Source organism: Corvus brachyrhynchos, unplaced genomic scaffold (assembly GCF_000691975.1).
Source record: "Corvus brachyrhynchos isolate BGI_N302 unplaced genomic scaffold, ASM69197v1 scaffold8, whole genome shotgun sequence".
Taxonomy (NCBI): domain Eukaryota; kingdom Metazoa; phylum Chordata; class Aves; order Passeriformes; family Corvidae; genus Corvus; species Corvus brachyrhynchos.
Window position 1 is genome coordinate 2,320,395 of NW_008240031.1, and position 17,440 is coordinate 2,337,834.

Below are 17,440 nucleotides of genomic sequence, written 5' to 3' on the forward strand. Positions count from 1 at the left end.
CTCGCCTCCCGAGGCAGGCGTGTGCTGGATGCGGAGCCTTTTCTCTAGAGGGAGGCAATGGCACACGTTTGCTGGGAGGAGCTGCTTGCTCCGTGCCGCGTGGGCATGTTCATCCATCCACACACACTCCGCTGCCCGGTTCTGCACCAAGCCAAACACAGTATCGCTGCTGCCCGGCCTGCGCCGCTGCCCATGTGTAAACAGAACGTTTTAATTAGGGTAATAGACATGGTTTAATCCGAGAGTGCTTCGGGTGGGCTCCTGCTTAAGCAGCAGTTCATTTAAATAAGCTTTATCTAAATGTTAGTCGGAGTTATAACCACATTGCACCTCCAACGCGGTCCATTTAGCTAAAGCATCTGCAACCTTTAACCCCCTATTATCAGCTCTGATTGTTATTGACAGGCTAATTCCCTCACCACTGCAGTGCAGGAGATAGGCAGAGAGCATTAGCCTTGAGAAATCTGTGACCTTTAGCTGCCAGATTATAGAAGTGTAAGACTCGGAGTTAGAAAAGGCCTATTATGTCATCTCGCCTATCTCCCTGTGCATACAGGACTCTCCCTTTCTGTAGAGATGATCAAAGCTGGGTTGAACTTCACTTGGGGTATCCATGGTGAAACGTCTCCCAGCACTGCATCCAGAAGCTGCTCCCACAGCAGATTGCAGCTCCATATGTAGCTTGTATTTATTCTTTTTTATTTTTTATTTTTTATTTCCTCCTCTCCTTATCTTGAATGTTATCCTGGAAACTGTTGTGCCGGGTCTAGTCCTCCCTGGTGTTTGTGCCCTGGGGAATATTTGCCCTGGCCCTGAGAATTTCCAAAGTGCCTGGATACCTTGATGTGAAAGGATGGGAAACCGGGGGATGTGCCCAGCTAGCCCTGGGAGGATGATGATGGGTATCTGGGGAAATGCCTGGCCTTCTCCTGCAGTTGCAGCCCTATCTCACCCACGTCTCCCTGTGTGGTTTCTCCCTGACAGCCCTCTATCAGCATTTAATCCTGGTACATGGTCCCATTTCCCCCTCCATGCATGCTTCACTCCTCCTTTCCTTCAGCAAGAGGTCAGGGAGGCCAAACCAGACAGATGAGAGCAGCCTTTGGTGTCTGGATTGCACTTGCAGTTTTTTCCCAGGGAGAACAGGCTGCTCCATCACATGCCATCCACAGACTTTTCTTTGCTTCATTTCTGCTCATCTAAAACTTGCCTGTGCTTTTCACAGAGGAGCGGTCATGAACATTTTGTATATTATTAAAACAGGGACAAAACTTTTTCTGAGAGATCCCTCTTCCCCTCATTTTTTTTTCAGTAGCCCTTGTCTCTTTTTTATACAGTGAAACACTGTATAGACCAGTAAAAATCTAATTTATATGCATGTCATCATATTTTTATATTCCATTCTGGGCTCTGAAGGTCAAGCCGTGCTGGTGTGGGCTCGGGCATACCGAAAGGGTTAGCAATTCTCTCATTAAGATTTGTTAATAATTCAGCTGATGTCTGAGTGAGGAAAGAAGGCTGTTCCCTCTCCAGTAGGTGCTGCAAGGCCTGCAGAAGCGACACTCATTATCATCAAGAAGGAATGCAGATGAGGGGCTCTTTAGAGGAAACAATGTCACCTTTATAAATGCAACAATATTCTGGTATGAAAACAGATGTAAAGTTGCTGCAGGTGGACTGGACTTACAGTTAAAATGTTGGATGAAGACTTGAGATAAAAATCTTGCAGATTGGCCACAATCTTAGGGTATGTCATATAGTATAAGAAAAAGTGTTTTAACTCCAGTCATGTCAAATTTAGACATTTAAATAATTTAAAACATTTTGGAAAATATCTTTACACTGCTCTGAGCATGTTTGTCCCACATGATGCAGCCTCACCAGGGATGGATACCTGAGTGGGGTCTGAGAATTCAATAAGCATTTTGGGGATAATTAGTCCTGTCTTGGAAGGCTCATTAACTCAGGATGAGGTGATAACATGTCTGTGTCTGACCCCTCCTTGTTCCAGACAGAGAACAGACAAGTTTTTAGGAGCTATCTGGAGCTGCATTGTACCGTGCACAAGTAACGGGAGACTCCTTCTCACTGACAAAAGGAAAGATGAATATTTCCCTGACTTTATGCTCTTTGAAGCTTGAGTTGTAGGTGTTTGACAAGTGAGCTGAAACTACAGGGCTGGGTCACACCCCTCCATTACCCTCTTAGTAAAGTAAAACAAGAGAATATGGTTCACCTGAAAAGTGGTTGTTTATGTTTTTCTCATTTTCTTTTAAATGAAATTGCAGAATTAAATTCCAACCTCATTCCTGTACCTCATGCAGCAGCTGATTATGTTTGTGCAGAAAAGGATGAAAGGTCTTTGTCTTCCTTTGTCCTGTCTCTCAGCCTACCAGGGGAAACAATGAGAATTATGTCTTTCACCAAGTCGTCCTATAAAAATTACTTTTTAAAACAAGTATCTTGAACCTTGCTTTCTAGAAAACCCCTGGTCTCTGTGGATCTGGACAAGTGACATCAAAAATGCAGGAACAGATGCCACCATCTTCTTCCAGATTTATGGAGACAAGGGGAAGTCAGATGAGATGAAGCTGGACAACAATTCAGACAACTTTGAAACTGGACAGACTGACAAATTCATGGTATGAATCCAGTGCAAGTGGTAGATTTGGCTTGGTATTGTTTTCCAGGGCTTTGCTTCAATCCTGGGCAGAAAATAATCAGCACAATATTTTTACTCCATTAGATCCTTCTAACGTTGAGGTGAAGTCACTCTGTTTGGTGGTGACGCAAATTATTTACTCGCCTATGGATAGGGCTTGTTTTCTCAAAGCAGGGAGTAGGCTCATGTTTTCGACTTCTCTCTGATTTAGCTCTTAAAAGATGTTCAGAGGTGCCCTTTGTGTGCGTGCTTTGCTGACTTACAAAAATGGATGTTGCACCTTTTTTCCCATTTACAGATCGAGCTTCCTGATCTCGGCACCTTTTATAAGCTTCGGATATGGCACGAGAAAAGAAATCCCTTTGCTGGCTGGCATCTGAATAAGGTGAGGGGACAGCCAGGAAAGGTAGACCTGGGAAGCCAGCCTGGTGGCAAAGGTCTGCAGTGCCAGTCCTGGTCTCTGCGCTCCCCACCTGGCAGCTGAGCTTGATGTCCAGTGCTCAGAGATGCCTGCCTTGTCAGAGGACAAGATAAAATGGAATAAAGTTGCACCAGGAAAGGTTTACATTGAATATTAGGGGAAATTCATAGACCAAAAGGGATGTCCTGCCCTGGCCCAGCTGCCCAGGGCAGTATTGGAGTCCCCAGTCCTGGAGGGGTTTAAAAGCTGTGTGGTTGTAGCACCTGGGGCAGTGGTGGCCTTGGCACTGCTGGGGGAACAGTTGACTTGATGATCTATCTTAGAGGGCTTTTCCAGCCCAAATGATTGGGTGATTCTGTGTGCGGGAAATGAGAGCAATGGGAAGAGGCAGCTCCCAACAGCCCAGACTGATGGTGAAAATCCCATTTTCCCACCCTTCCCTTGTCAGGCAACTGAAGTACCCATGTCACTGCTACCAGGGCTTTTTCCTTGCTCTTCAGAAAACTTCCTATTTGTAGACGCCGCTACTGTACAGAAAGGCAAACCCACTCCTTCTATGGCTTATTTACACTGCCCATAACAAAAATACTGATTCCAGCAGAGATTGCACAGTGGAGCGTCCCCTGAAGTGCTGACAGTTCACCCCCTGTTATGGGGGATGAACTCTTGCAGGCTGGAGGAGGCCATGGGGACTGTGCAGAGGAGAGCAGCCCTGTGCTGAGTGGGAGATGAGAGGGGTGGCCTGCTTGATCTTCACTCACATGTCCTTTGCACTACCAGCATTGATTACCTTGCTGTCACCCCTCACCTGGATTGTCTGGACAGCAAGTCCATGTCTAGGCTTCACCCCTACTCCTCTTGAACAGCTTGGATGGCACTCTCTGCACTTAACAAAACATACACTTTGCTCTGCATCTGTAAAGAAGAGTGTTGATAAATCACAGCTTACCCCTTGGAGCTTTCTCTTGTTCTCCTCTAATGTGCTTTGACAGATCCTGTTCTCCTGCATTGTCATGGAGCTGTGAAGCCAACACCCATTTCCAGGGGTAGGAGGGCATCAAGTGCTGCTGTTGTCACCATATGGTGGGAGAAGGTGTCTGGCTGGAGTCCTTTATGACAAAGCAATTGCTGGTCAGACCTTGGGCTGCTGCAATCATCCCTATCAGCTTGTTTACTTGCATGATGAGCAAGAATGCTTGTACCTTCCACAGCTATATATTTCCCTGTGGTATCTTATTTTCCTGCACAAAAATTATGTTCAGGAAGGACAAGATGTAACTTAGAGTGTGTCTAGGATTCCCTTTTGGCCAAACTGTCTAAGTAAACCTGGTTAAAATGCATGAGATGCATTGAGGTTCTTATGGTTGGACTCATTTTAGGTCTTTTTCAACTTAAACGATTCTATGATTCTATGACCTTACGAAAATCAGTCTGTCCATATACACCCAGTCTGATGTTTTCTGGATGCATCAGGCTCATGGCACGTGAATTCCATCACTTGTGCATCTATTGTAGTGTCTAGGAAATTAGATGAAACCTGAATGATGCTTTGTTCCAGTCCTCACACATTTCATGCCTGGTTTGCTTCATGTCAGGTCAGGCTTCAATTTCCTACCACAAGAACATAGAACAGCCACACTGCTCAGGCCAGAAGTCCCTCTAGCCCAACATCCTCTCTCCCATGTCACATAAGGTCATGATTACAGAAGTGTGAGAAAAGGACAAGCATTTATGATACTTCCTCCTAGCATTCTTTCATGTTTTGACTATTTCCAGTTGGACACTTACTTCCTAAACAGATCTATCAAACAGAAAGCATTTAGCAGGTTTTTTTCCTGTTTTTAGTTCAAAGTTTCCAGCCTCCCCTTGAACACTTAAACTTTCAGCAACCTTAATAGCTTTTGGCAAGGACTTCACAGGCTGACTGTGTCCTTTGTTTTTATGCTTAGAACTTTGTTCCACAGGCATCATTTGCTGCCCTGTATTTCTTGAGGCAGAAGAGGGAACAGCTGACCCCTCTCTGCCTTCTCCGTGTCACCTGTGATTTTACAGACCTTCATCATACCCTTCCTTTACACACTTCAACAGACAACTGCACACCACCTCCTTATTTGCTCACTACTCCTTTGGAAGATACTGCAGATATTTTTTCAGGGTTCTTTCCATTTTTTTGGTTTTTTTTTTCCTCACTGCACTGATTCTAAGCAGCGAGAACCAGCAGCATAAGCCCCATCCACAATTTGCTCCTTGGGGCTATAGAGTGGCACATGATGAGCCATTTTCAGAGCCACAGAATCCCTCAAAAATTCCTCAGCACCATGGAGTGATTGGAGAAAGGAGGAATGAAAAGCCATCAGCTGTGACAGACTTTGCTCCATGCAACACTACAGTGCACAAGTCAGACGGTCTCGTTATTAATGTGTTTTATTTCTCTGCTGCTACCTACTCTTGCCTCCCTGGCAAAAACCTGTCAGGATCTTGTTGCTTTTTTGCCTTTAAGCCTCTGAACTCATGCAGTGTTTTGGTTTAATGAAGGTAACTCTGCTGAAAACGCTGACAAAAGAAAAATACTCATTCAACTGCGGCCGCTGGCTAGATATAAATGAAGAGGACAATGAGATCGTGCGGGAGCTCCCTGCCGAGGGATCTCTGGTGACTGAAGTCATGCCAGGTGAGAGCCACAGGCTCTGTGCAGGGGCTTGCTTAGGACCTGAATAGAAAGAAAACCTCTTTGTGTGAGAGATGCACAGGCAGACCGATGCAATTCAATTAACTTCTCTTTCTGGCACTTTCTCTCTGCAGTATTTTCTGTGTGCATCATTAGCTGCATGAAGCCTGAGAAATCCCAGCCTTCTATTATTTTTTTTTTTCCTGGAGCAGATTTCTCTGTGGTGGGAAATGGGAGAGATCTGGACACAGCACAGTTGTTTCCAGTGCTTGGGTTTTTTTAAAGTTGTAAATTTTTTTCCAGTCTCCCTTAAAATGTGAAATGCAAGGTTTGAGGAATATTCATGGAAAGCAAGCTTAGCTGAAATGCAATCTAAAATTTGACAATCATATTTTGGGCTTTAAAGTTTTATTTAGTTATATGCAAATTTATGCAGCTGTATGTATAAATATATAGTAAATTGCACAGCACAGTAATGTGCGCATATGCATCTTTCAGTATGTATGAGCAATCCAAACTATTTATTCTTTTAATTGAACTGGAGATTTAATTAAGGAAAGCTACAGAACTTTGCCCTGGCTTTCTGAAGCGGCCACTTCTGCCTTGACCTTGTGTCACAAGAATTAAATCTTAGAGGGAGAATTTAGGAGAGCAGAACATCTCAAGGTGGTCAGTGGGATTTTTCACCTTTCCACCAAAGCACCCACACTCTGTAGACCTTGAGTCCCCCATTTTCTGAAATTTCTGGTTCTGGCACTGGTGATCTGCATGCAGTGGAGCAGTTTCTCAGAAGAGGAAGAGTAATTGTAATTGCAGATGTTATTAAAATGTAAATAAACCTGGTTTTGAAATGTATTTTTAATCAACTGTGGAGAGGGCAGCTTGAATCCTCACTCAGGCACTTTCCTGTGAGGTGAATTTGTGCTGAGCAGAGGTGAGATGCAACACCTCTGTGTAGGGCTTGCAGGTGGGTTTTGGAGGGAGGGTGGGAGCACCGCTTCTTGTCCTTTCCCCAATCTGGGAATAAGGGGATCTCTCTCAAAAGCTGGTCTGTGGGCTGGCTCTTTGTTGTGATATTTCTTCCTGGAAATACTTCACCCAATGGGGTGGGAGGGCAGAGAGGAGGGCGTGGTCAGGGAAGGAAGGTGGCCGATCAAAATCCACCCAGAAAAATCATATGAAGACCTTAAGGGTGAAAAGGAGGCAAGACAATCCTACCTCCAGCATAAAGTTTGGACTCTTGGAGGGATGATCGTGGGGGTCTTTTCCAACCTTTGTGATGTAATGATTTTATGGTTCTGTGATTATAATAGTCCCAAGGGAATGGGCGTAATTTGGCCTGTCTTGTCCCACTAACCCAACATGAAGAGCCCATTCCTCAGATCTCTGAGCATTCATTCCTTTCTAACTCATTTTAGAAAGGAATGCCTGCCATGCCCCTGGGTGCTGAAAATGCTGTTTTCCCCACACATATTGCAAGATTCCCCACCCCAGGGCCATCTTGGGAAGGCAGAAGGGGAGGTAGCCGGACAGGGGCACTCCGCTTCCTGAGGTTTTCCTTGAAAGGGCCAGCATTTTTATGTCCTTGTTTGGAGGGCTTTTATGGGTTCTCTCAATGCTTCAGGTCTTCCTATTTTGGCTTTTTTCCCCCCCCTTTTCCTGGTGGTAACATGGAAGTGTACAAGTCAATACATCTGCAGAAGTACCAGCTGGAAGTGCGAACACTTAATTACAAGCCTGTCAAAAACACAGTAAATTTAAATGGCGATTAATGGCGTTGCCAGGATTGTTTCACTAATTTATGTCTCCCCAGTGATCAAATACCGTGTGACGGTGTGCACAGGCACAGTGAGTGGCAGTGGCACAGACGCCAACGTCTTCGTCTGCCTCATCGGCGACCAGGGGGACACAGGCGAGCGCGTCCTCTACAACTGCATCAACACCGTCAATAAATTTGAAAAAGGCAACGTAAGTTCACACAGCAGCACCTCAACACAAGGTTTTTAAAGCGTGTGATGATTTTATAAATTAATTTTTTTTTTTTAATGTGTATTTGTAAAGTCAGCTGATTTTTTTGCCAGCTCAGGCTAGGGCAGCAGGGAGAAATAAATCTTGTCGACAGAGCATCATAACAGGTTGCAGCTGGAGGGAGGCTTAGGTTGGGGACAGTGTGCCCTTGCTTGATGTATGCTCATGAAAGGGTCTCTTGGTTTGCTCCCCAGATAAGTTCTGACTGCTGAAATTGCATCTTCAGATTGGGGAAGGCTTCCAGGAAATCTTCCAAGAATAAAAGGGAGCCTTTTCCTTTCCATCTAATATAGCAAAAAATTTGGCTCCCTGGGGCAGAGGAAGAAAAAAGCATCGTATTTAATGTGAAAGTCAGAACCCAAAGCCTAATATGTTTCCTTTATAATTCCTCCAGTTTCCCTCAACCATGCTGCACTCAATTTTGTGTCTTATTTTCAAACTGATTTTCAATACATTTTTGTCTCTCCACACCCAGAATGAAGGGGGGTGGAAATGGACTGAAATGAAGACAGCTTATTCCCTGGAAAGCTGGAGATAATGAAGAAGTCAAATTGTAGCTAAAGCCCTTGCAGCATTGGCAGTATCAGCAAGCAAATAATTTGTTGATCTGATCTATAGGGTCAAGCTACTTAATATGTATCCAATTTTGGATCTCTAGGGTCCAACTTAGACTGGTAAAACGTAATCGATATCTCCAGAAGGAGATTTTGAGAATCTGATCACAGACCTCTGCAGATTTCCCATCTCCTGTGTCATTATTTGATTGAAGTTTCAGAGTAGAAAGAAAATGAAGATAAAAAAAGGAGGTCACGTTTTCAAAATAGACCATTGAATTTAGGCTTCTGAAATATGCATTAGCACTTTGAATTTGCCTTTGAGTGTCCAGAATTTCCAATTCTTCACTGAAATCACTGAGCTCTTCTAGACATTAAAAGAACTTTCAAGTATTTCTTGTGCTTTTAAGATCTGTCTGTGGAAACGTGGCAATTACATAGTGTGAGAGTCCATTCTGCTTCTAAATTATATATAGGTTTGCATAAATCGACTTTGCAAACATCTTTTTTTTTTTTTGCCTATGCATTGACATTATAGATATTTTAGTTTAAAAAGTAGGTCCAAGCAGTAAAGGATGGCATTTTGTCATTTGGTGAAACCTGTTTTTGTCAAAATGGTAGCAAAATGAGTCGTGTTTTGGTGCTGAAGACTGTTTCAGTGCAGTTCCAAAGAAAGGTGCTTGGCTTGCAGAGAATACAAATATTTTAAACACAGATGTAGGTTATTTTACGGGATGCTCCATCCTTGTCCAAGTCCACGTTGGGTGAGATTTGGATCCACTTGGTCTGGTGGAAGGTGTCACTGCCCATATCAGGTCCCTTTAAGGTCCCTTCCAACCCAAACCATTCTAGGGTTCTGTGATGTTTCTGTGACATTTATTCACAAAAATAAGTTATAGGCAAACTTGCATGAAGGAGCATAAAAAGGGAAAAGTCATTTTGGCAATCAAATGATGTGATTAATAGTATGCAGATGACATAAACCAAACTGGAACCTATTAGTGGAAAACTGCTCCCCTGGCACAAAGAACTTAAAGCTGGTGAATGAACTGGAGGCTGTTTAAGAATTGATCCTGACAAACTTAGAGCTCATATATTCAAGAGGCTGAATGAGTATATCTACACTATTTAACTCAGATACACTGTTAAAAAGAAATGTTGCTAAGTCTGTATGGTCTCTAATCTACAGCTACTTAAACCAATAGTACCTTGATTACCAATTTAACTTGAAAAGTTTGCCTGCAGATGCAAACTAACAGCCTGTGTAGAAAGTAAGATTTAAAGATGCCTCTAAATTAGTTGTTTGCCCTGTTGTGGTTCCAGTTAGTTACTTACTCATTAATTTATATCAGCCATTAATAAGTAAGGTGAGCATCAGGCCTAATGAATTAAATTACATTGACTTGGACTGAGTCAGTGAGGTTTTGATGCCTTAAATCCCCAATTCAGCAGTTTTGAGTGTGTAAGTAGCATTGACATATGTAAGCCCATCATTAACACTTTAAACAGTGGCAAAATGGTTAGCTGCCTTCATTCTGGAGGTCAGTTTGGAGTTCTGGATGATGACATAATTATTATCATTTTAATAAATTTCAGTATTTGCGTAAACACTCCCTTGCCACCATGCTTTCCGGGAGCTAGCTGGATGTATGCTACCACCAGGTGTGCTTTTGGGAGACGAAGAACAACCAAAAGACAGTGGTTATCCTGCTCTTACCTAAGCAAGGCATCTCAGCCAGATGGCAACCACAGCAGTCATGTCTCCTTGTTGGGCTAAACGCTGCAGATATGCTGTTTGTTTACACCCAGTATTTACCATGCCTGTGCCATGTGTGTGCATCAGTACATGTGCTGCAGATACTTTTGTCTGGCCTGGTTCCCAGAGGAGTAACTCACTTTCTGAATGCTTTTCTCTTCCCTTAGCCATCAAGGACTGTTGGTCCCAGTGAGCTCTGGGGTAACAGAGCTCTGCTCTTGAGAGGCCATCCCTTGGGCTAATCTCTAGGTTGGTTATTTGAGCCTGTTCTGGGAGGGGGGGGTGGGAAAGAACAAAAAAAAGACATAAAATCCATGTCTGCTGTGGGATATTGAGGGTATTTATCTGCTGGGTTAGGTTCACACCACCCTCCAAACACAACTCATGGAGCAGCTGGAATACCCCTGTGCAGTCCTGCCCATACTGATGTGCCAGGAAATTAAATGGGGTTAAATTGTGCTCGGTAATCAATGCTGTCTGACTTTAACACAGTGTAATGTCTTTGAACTGTACCTCCAAACACCTCTGTAGTTTTGGTCTGAAGTGACCTGCTTCTGACTTCTCAGAAAGCTTATAGCTGATCTAGGGTTTGAACTTGGATTTCCTGCCTCTCTGTATGAATTTCTTAACAATCAAATTACTTCTGTTTTTTTACAGTTGTGGAGGGCATGAAATGACATGGGAGATTTAAAATGCTGGTGGATCATATATTTACAAATCTAACCTTACACATCTAGCACAAATATTCAGGCTTTTTATTCTTTGGTAAATTTGTACTTTCTCCCTCATCTTGTGAAGAATTGTCTTGCAGCGCGCTGATGATGTTGGTTTGATTGCAATAATAAATTTGGGTTGTTTGTTTGCTTTTAAGGAGAAATATTGCATTACCTTTTTTATTCTCCTCCTCAAAGGCTGATGAATTCTTCGTTGAAGCAGTAACGCTGAAGCAGGTGAGGAGGGTGAGGATAGGGCATGATGGCAAAGGAGGAAGCAGTGGCTGGTACCTTGCCAAAGTGATAGTGAGGGAAGAAGGACAGCCAGAAAGTGAGGCTGTGGAATTCCCCTGCTACAGGTACTGGAAACAATGCTTGCAAATTAAGTCTTTGTTTATGCATTTGCCAGACTTTGAAGAGCCTAGTTGTTGGTCCATGACTGGAAATTTCTGAGCACAGCTTAATCCTTTTCATTTATGCATTCATTCACTTATTTTTGCTAAGCCTGAAAGCAAAGAGTGTGTTTTGGGAGGTTTAAGATACAATTAACTCCCCTCAACAAATGACCAGCAATCTGGATTGTGAACCTCTCCGCAATTAGCTCCATTATGCAGAGAATTTCCAAAAGACAAAGCACAACCTTCCAGTACCACACCCAGTGTCACTGCAATTGCCTGCTGCAGAAACACACTCTGCAATCTGCTGGTGTTACTGCATGTGTGGAACGAGGTTCTGGTCCCTCACATGCGCATCCCATCTTTCTGGGAGCAATGGGATGCTATTTTTGTGTTGGGAACATGAAAAATTGTTACGCTGCCATCTCGAGAGCTCCTTGCATGAGGGGAAATGCGTATCATGCAGACAGAGACAGTGGTAGAGCAGAGGGCTGTGGCTTACCCCTGTGCGTGAGTTACAAATGTAGTCTTCTCTTGCCTAGACAATCAAGTGTCCAAAAGAAATGTGCTGTACTGAGGCTGCCTGGGGGGAACAAGGTGCATGATCTGTCTTGGCACTAACTGGGGTCTGCCTCAACACTGCAGCACAAATTAGCAAGAACTGGGTGAAAACATTAGAGATTAACTGCAGTGTAGTTTAGAGTCCCACTTACCCTCTCAGGATGTCCACCCTGTAGGATGGTCGTCCACTGAGCTCCATTTAACAACACCAAGTACTTGTTCCAAAAAATCATCTCCCAGGGATAAGTGGAATTGTGAAACACAAACACAATTATTTTAAAATTGAAGACAAAGGTAAAGCCTCTAAGCTGGTTACTTGTCTCTTGTCTTGGAAGAACTCCACTATAATGAGGGGAGTCAACCAAAAACAAAACAGGAGCCAGCCCCAGCCTCTTGGCGTTGCTAAAGCCACGTCACATCAGAGAGCAAACTCACCAGGGAGACAGCATGGAGCAGCAGATGCAATGTCATCTTGGTTGTGAAAAGCAAGCCAGTCTCTCCCTTTTCAAAGAACAAACAGCCACATAGTCATTGCTGCCTTTGATCCATATTTAACAACCATATGTTTTACTGAGTTAAGCAAGCAAGCTAGACAGGTTTTTCCTTGGACATGAAGTGTCCACGTGAAGGGCTGTTTTGCTCAGGCTCCTCAGAGATATTTCTGTGTCTAACTGCACCGTGCAGCTGGCTCATTTTAGAGATCTCCTTTTTGAATTATCTCCTTATGTGACTGCTAAACTGGGTGTCTTCCATCAGCTTGGAGTGATAACACCCTTTCCCTTAGGTTTACACCTGTGGATCAGGAGCACCAGTGGGCATTCCCCTCAGGCCAGGGACGGAAAAAGGACGGAGAGAAAAAAACCAAAACCTTATCCCCAAAATATTCATGGTGTTCCTTCAGGCTTCAGGTCACCAGCGATGGAATTCCACTCTTCTTATCTTTCTAAATGTCTCTTTTTCCAAGTGATATCAGTGCTGTTTGTGTGGCTTTATTTGCTGTCCTTGTGCCAGCATTATCTCTTTCCTCTCAGATTGAGAAGGTGACATGACTGATCGCCATCAAGCACAGGGACAGCTGCTCCCTCTCACTCCCTTTGGTGCCCATGTCTCCTGAGAGACTGAGGCATCATCGCAGTGTACGGGTGTCGTCATGGAGTCTGGAGAGATCTGAGGGCGAAGGTGCTCACCCACTGCATCCTCCATGTGAGGGACAGGCATTTCCATGGCCTGCAGCATTTGGATGTTCCTCTCCACTCCTGTAGGCCAAGGACAGCTTATGTCCTTGCTCCTTTGGTAGGAGCTCAGGGAGTCCGGCTCCACCCAGCTCTTCAGAGGCAAGACTTGTCCAAGAAGAGGCAATTCTAGTAAGGTTAGTCAGAGACTCCATCCAAGGGGTACACCAGGGAAGATTCTCTTTCTGCTTGGCCAGTAGACATGCTGTTCTCACTGCCTTTATCTCCAAGACTCGATTAACTTCCACTCCTCTACACAGCACAATTGCAGGGTCTGGAGAAAACACCTTTTGCTGCTGGGTTCATACTGAAAGCTACTCCATTGACCTTGTGACTCTCAGCTGCTCCTGTGAAACAGCTAGGGAACAAAATGCCTTCCAGCAGAAACACATCTCACCTGTGCAGAAAGCTCCACATGCTTCTTACCTCTGTGCAAACCAGGCTACAGCTGCACACGGGGAGCAGATACTCTTATCAAAAAATCTGCCTGATCAGTTTCCACTCTAACTGATGTCTTGACTTAGCCTTATAAACCTTCAGTGCGTAGAACTCATTGAAGTCCCTGTTCTTGCTATTTACATATTCATATACACAACTATGTTTTGCCTTCTAACTTGAAATCTTTTCTGTGACTCCACAGGATCATCTATTCCTTAGTAATCACAAGAGCTCTGTAAGAAGAACTGTCTTTGTAGTACAAGGGAGCCAGCAGAGATAAAGGGAAGCTAAGTGGATTAATTGTGAGTTTGTGTCAGATTCAGGAAGAGCACTGAGAAATAACAACTCCCAGGCCTGTGCTTTCAACTCTTTAAACAGTTGGCTTAGAGTCAGTGATTTTTAAAGCGGTCATTTGATCCTTGCTTGCAAGAAGTAAATGCAAGTTACTTCCCCGAGCGTTATTTGCGGAATTACTAGTACATCACTTGGGTGCAGTACTATTCCTCCCTTACGGCAACATGGCATTGTAGTATCCATGCTTTTAGGAACTGAATACTGAATCATTCAGTGGCATCACTGAACAGTTTATACCTTGTAACATCTGATGTGGTTTAGGTATTGTGATGATGAATACTGCTGCAAAGCTCAAAATTAAGGGAGTTCACCTTTTGCCCCAGAAATGGAGCCAAACTTTTTTGGAGATCAGAACTGAGTTCTGCTGATTTCATTGACTCCTCAAAGCTCTCTGGAAGTCCAGGAATGGACTAGCTGACATGCTTTAAAGCAGCCTATTTTTTATAATATTTGTTTCCCAGACAGAAATGAATTTTCAATCAGACGAAGTCGTGAGTCTGTGATAGGATAGAATTTTGCACGCTATAGATCATTACAACTCCTCTGGAATCTTCAGTGATATGTCATTAAATTTTTTTTCTAAGCATATGGTCCCCACCATCCTAATTTTTATCCAGCACAAGCATGAGGGAACATTGTTAATTCTCTGAAGAACAGCAGACAGACCATGAATGGGATGATGCACTAGGAGACTCCTGCAAAAAGAACATTTATTCAAGCAAATGCCAAAAAATGTTCATCATACAAAGGAGCCAGAGAAACCTCCTTTTCTTGCCTAAAAATAAACTGAAATGTCTATCTCTTTTTACACATTTTTGTAAATAGGTTATATTTAAAGGCACACACACATACATATGTGCCTCTGAATCTAATGGATGTGCCAATCATTCTAATTGCACTCAGGCTGGATTTCAAATGCTGTATATGATGTTATACCGTATTTTTTCCAGTGGTCACCTGACTCTCTGATCCTCCAGAAATTCTTTCTGGAGTGGCTTTCATATCATATTTCTGTCCTCTTTGAGTTATATTGGTCATAAAGCATCTCTTTAAAATCAAGGATGTGGCACAGGACGCGACTACACCCTTGCAAAACCCACAGTGGCATGTGGATTACATTCACTGAAATCATATAAAGGCTCTGATAAAATAAGAGATTTTGACATGCCTTTTGTACTAGGGATATGACGGCACTGCACTGAAATATTCTATTATCTGCAGCCAGATGTGTTTATAATGTGTCAATCCATTTGTGTTGGGTGTAAGACTATAAACCCCTGGTTTCAATCTGCTGCTCAGTGATATGCTGTTGGAATTACACTGAAGTGAAATTAGGATATTGATGGATATGTGATGAAGGAAAGGGATGCAGTGCCATTGCTCATCCAAATATTTCCTCTGTCACTAATCTTCTCGAAAAAATAGTGCTTCTGCCACTTGTGGCTGTTTTCTTGGCTGAAACAGCACAAGGAGCTTTAAACCACTTCTGCTGATAAACCTCCCTCTTCCTCCTCCAGTCCAAGACATGCTCCTTGTCTTGCCATCAGTACCTGCCAACAGTGGTAGAGAGAATTTCTTTATGTCAGGGTATGTCCTGCTTTTCTGATTTGCTTTTCTCCTCTGTCCTCACTGCTGAAGCAGTTAGCATTTGCTGTGCTGCACACAGAGATCTGTTTCTTGTGGTATGTATTTTTATCCTGCCACCTCAGAGCAGGATTCAGTGTTATCCCAGATACTGCCAAAACATCAGCAATGGCAAAGGTGATAGAAAACAGCAGCATGTCCACTGGCAACAGAAACAGCAGCTTGCAGGGCACAAAAACCAGGAGAGCAGAAGTGTGTCTGCCTTGTGAACTTCTGCCTTCCTGAAGGCCATGCTGAGGTCAGTGGTCCTGGGGTGATAGAATTCAGGCTTGAATTTTGTGGGTCCTCCCAGTTAACATCCATGTACACAGAAGCATCTTGACTTTTGGGATGACGTGATCCCCTAGCCATTGGATACCTGTCCAAGGATGTGAATCCTGAGCCAGCATCAAGAACTACGTGATACAAAGGTATTAAGGATCATTCTAACAGGTAAAATAACCCCAACCCACCCCAGCCCCAAAATATCAATAAAGGCTTCCTTTCTTAAGACAACATGACGTCTTAGCATGCTCTCATTGCAATCTACCCTTGCTCAATTCTTCACATCCGCTTCATGGTCTTCCCCACAGATTTTTCTGCTCCTCTATCCCACTACACCCCTCAGCCTCCTCTGAGGCACACCACCATATCTGATGCCCTCACATGGTGATGTGTGATCATCACATGTTCATGTGTTTGTCATCTTCATGCTCACCAGCTGATCTTTTAGCCCTGTCCAAGGCCACCTGCACAAGGCCAGCTGCTTTACAGAGAGAAAGGGAAGAGTACGGGGTAGAGTGCATACCCGACAACCTCCCAAAGCTTAGAGGGAAGCTGGGGCTGGAGGTGTGTGTCCGTGTGGTGGGTCTCCTGTGCACCTTTTTTGCATGACAACACTGCTGCTCGTGCTTCCAGGACCTGGCTAGCTCTAGCTCATGTTTGCATTTCTTTCCTGTTGCTGCTTTTTTTTGCATGGTTTCTTTGTACTTATTGTTTTCCTCTGGTTGGGAGGAGAGGGAGAAGATTGAAAATAATATAATATTCCTTCAGATGGATGAAGGGGAGACGTACCATCCTGGGTCTTCCAAAATATCTGGTCCAACTGGTGATGACTGTGAGCTGTGCTGGCTTTTCACCAGTGAGGTGCCTTAGGTTTGATCCAGCTCTCAGGAGCTCTCTTTGTTCGTGTCCCCAAGTCCTGGTTATAAGGGTTGTTTTCTGGTTTCCATACGTGCTGACTCACTGTCAAAGATAGAAACTATGATGGGAAGGGAGTTCCCCTCCTTTTTGGCACATGGGTCAGCCAAGGACAATGTGTGTGTCTCAGTTACACTGTGGGAAGCCCACAGGGTACATGGGCTGCATGTGTTTGTGCAGAAGCAGATCTGCTGTGGTCCAGTGTGGCTACCTTTAAAAAGAAAGTTTCTGGGCATTTGTTTTTACTCCTCCTGGTCCTGGGAATTGTTAAAGCCATTTAAATACTCCGTGTGACCTGCCAGAGAGTGCTCATTTGTCCTTTTCTCGCCCCTGCTGGTTTGAAACAGTATTTTTAGCTGCAAAAGGTGCTGCTGTAGATAGATGTGTACCTGGGAACAATGAGCATTCTGGGAACTCCTGCTCTCACAGCACCACTGTGGGAAACCTGACCCTAAACAGATGCTTACAGGAATATACTGAGCACTGCAGCAATCTGGGATTGAAGAGGAAAGCGAGAAACTTCTGGCAGGGCCCTGGCTGTTTTCATGCAGTGGTTGCTGTAGGGCACGTGATGGGGTTGGGGCTGCAAATCCTTCACCCCTGAGGCTGAAGGAGCAGCTGTGAAGGTTACCAGGTTAGCAATTGGTTCCCCTCTGTCTTGAGAGGGGACTTTTGGAGGGAGACTGAAGAGGGAACTTCTGAAAAGGGCATGTAGTGGTAGGATAAGGAGGAAATGATCTTAAGCTGAAGGAGGGCAGAGAGATTAGATATTAAGAAGAAATTCTTTACTATCAGGGTGGTGAGGCCCTGGCACAGGCTGCTCAGAGAAACTGGG

General features: G+C 44.0%; 1 protein-coding gene across 1 annotated transcript in view; it reads left to right on the top strand.

Annotated features, from left to right (window-relative positions):
- Positions 1-17,440, top strand: part of LOXHD1 (lipoxygenase homology domains 1) — a 131,811-nt gene that overhangs the window by 34,290 nt on the left and 80,081 nt on the right. Inside the window, 5 exon segments of the mRNA XM_008640947.2 lie at positions 2,482-2,642; positions 2,961-3,047; positions 5,619-5,754; positions 7,565-7,719; positions 11,001-11,161. Of these exon segments, the coding sequence (XP_008639169.1) occupies positions 2,482-2,642; positions 2,961-3,047; positions 5,619-5,754; positions 7,565-7,719; positions 11,001-11,161 (700 nt within the window).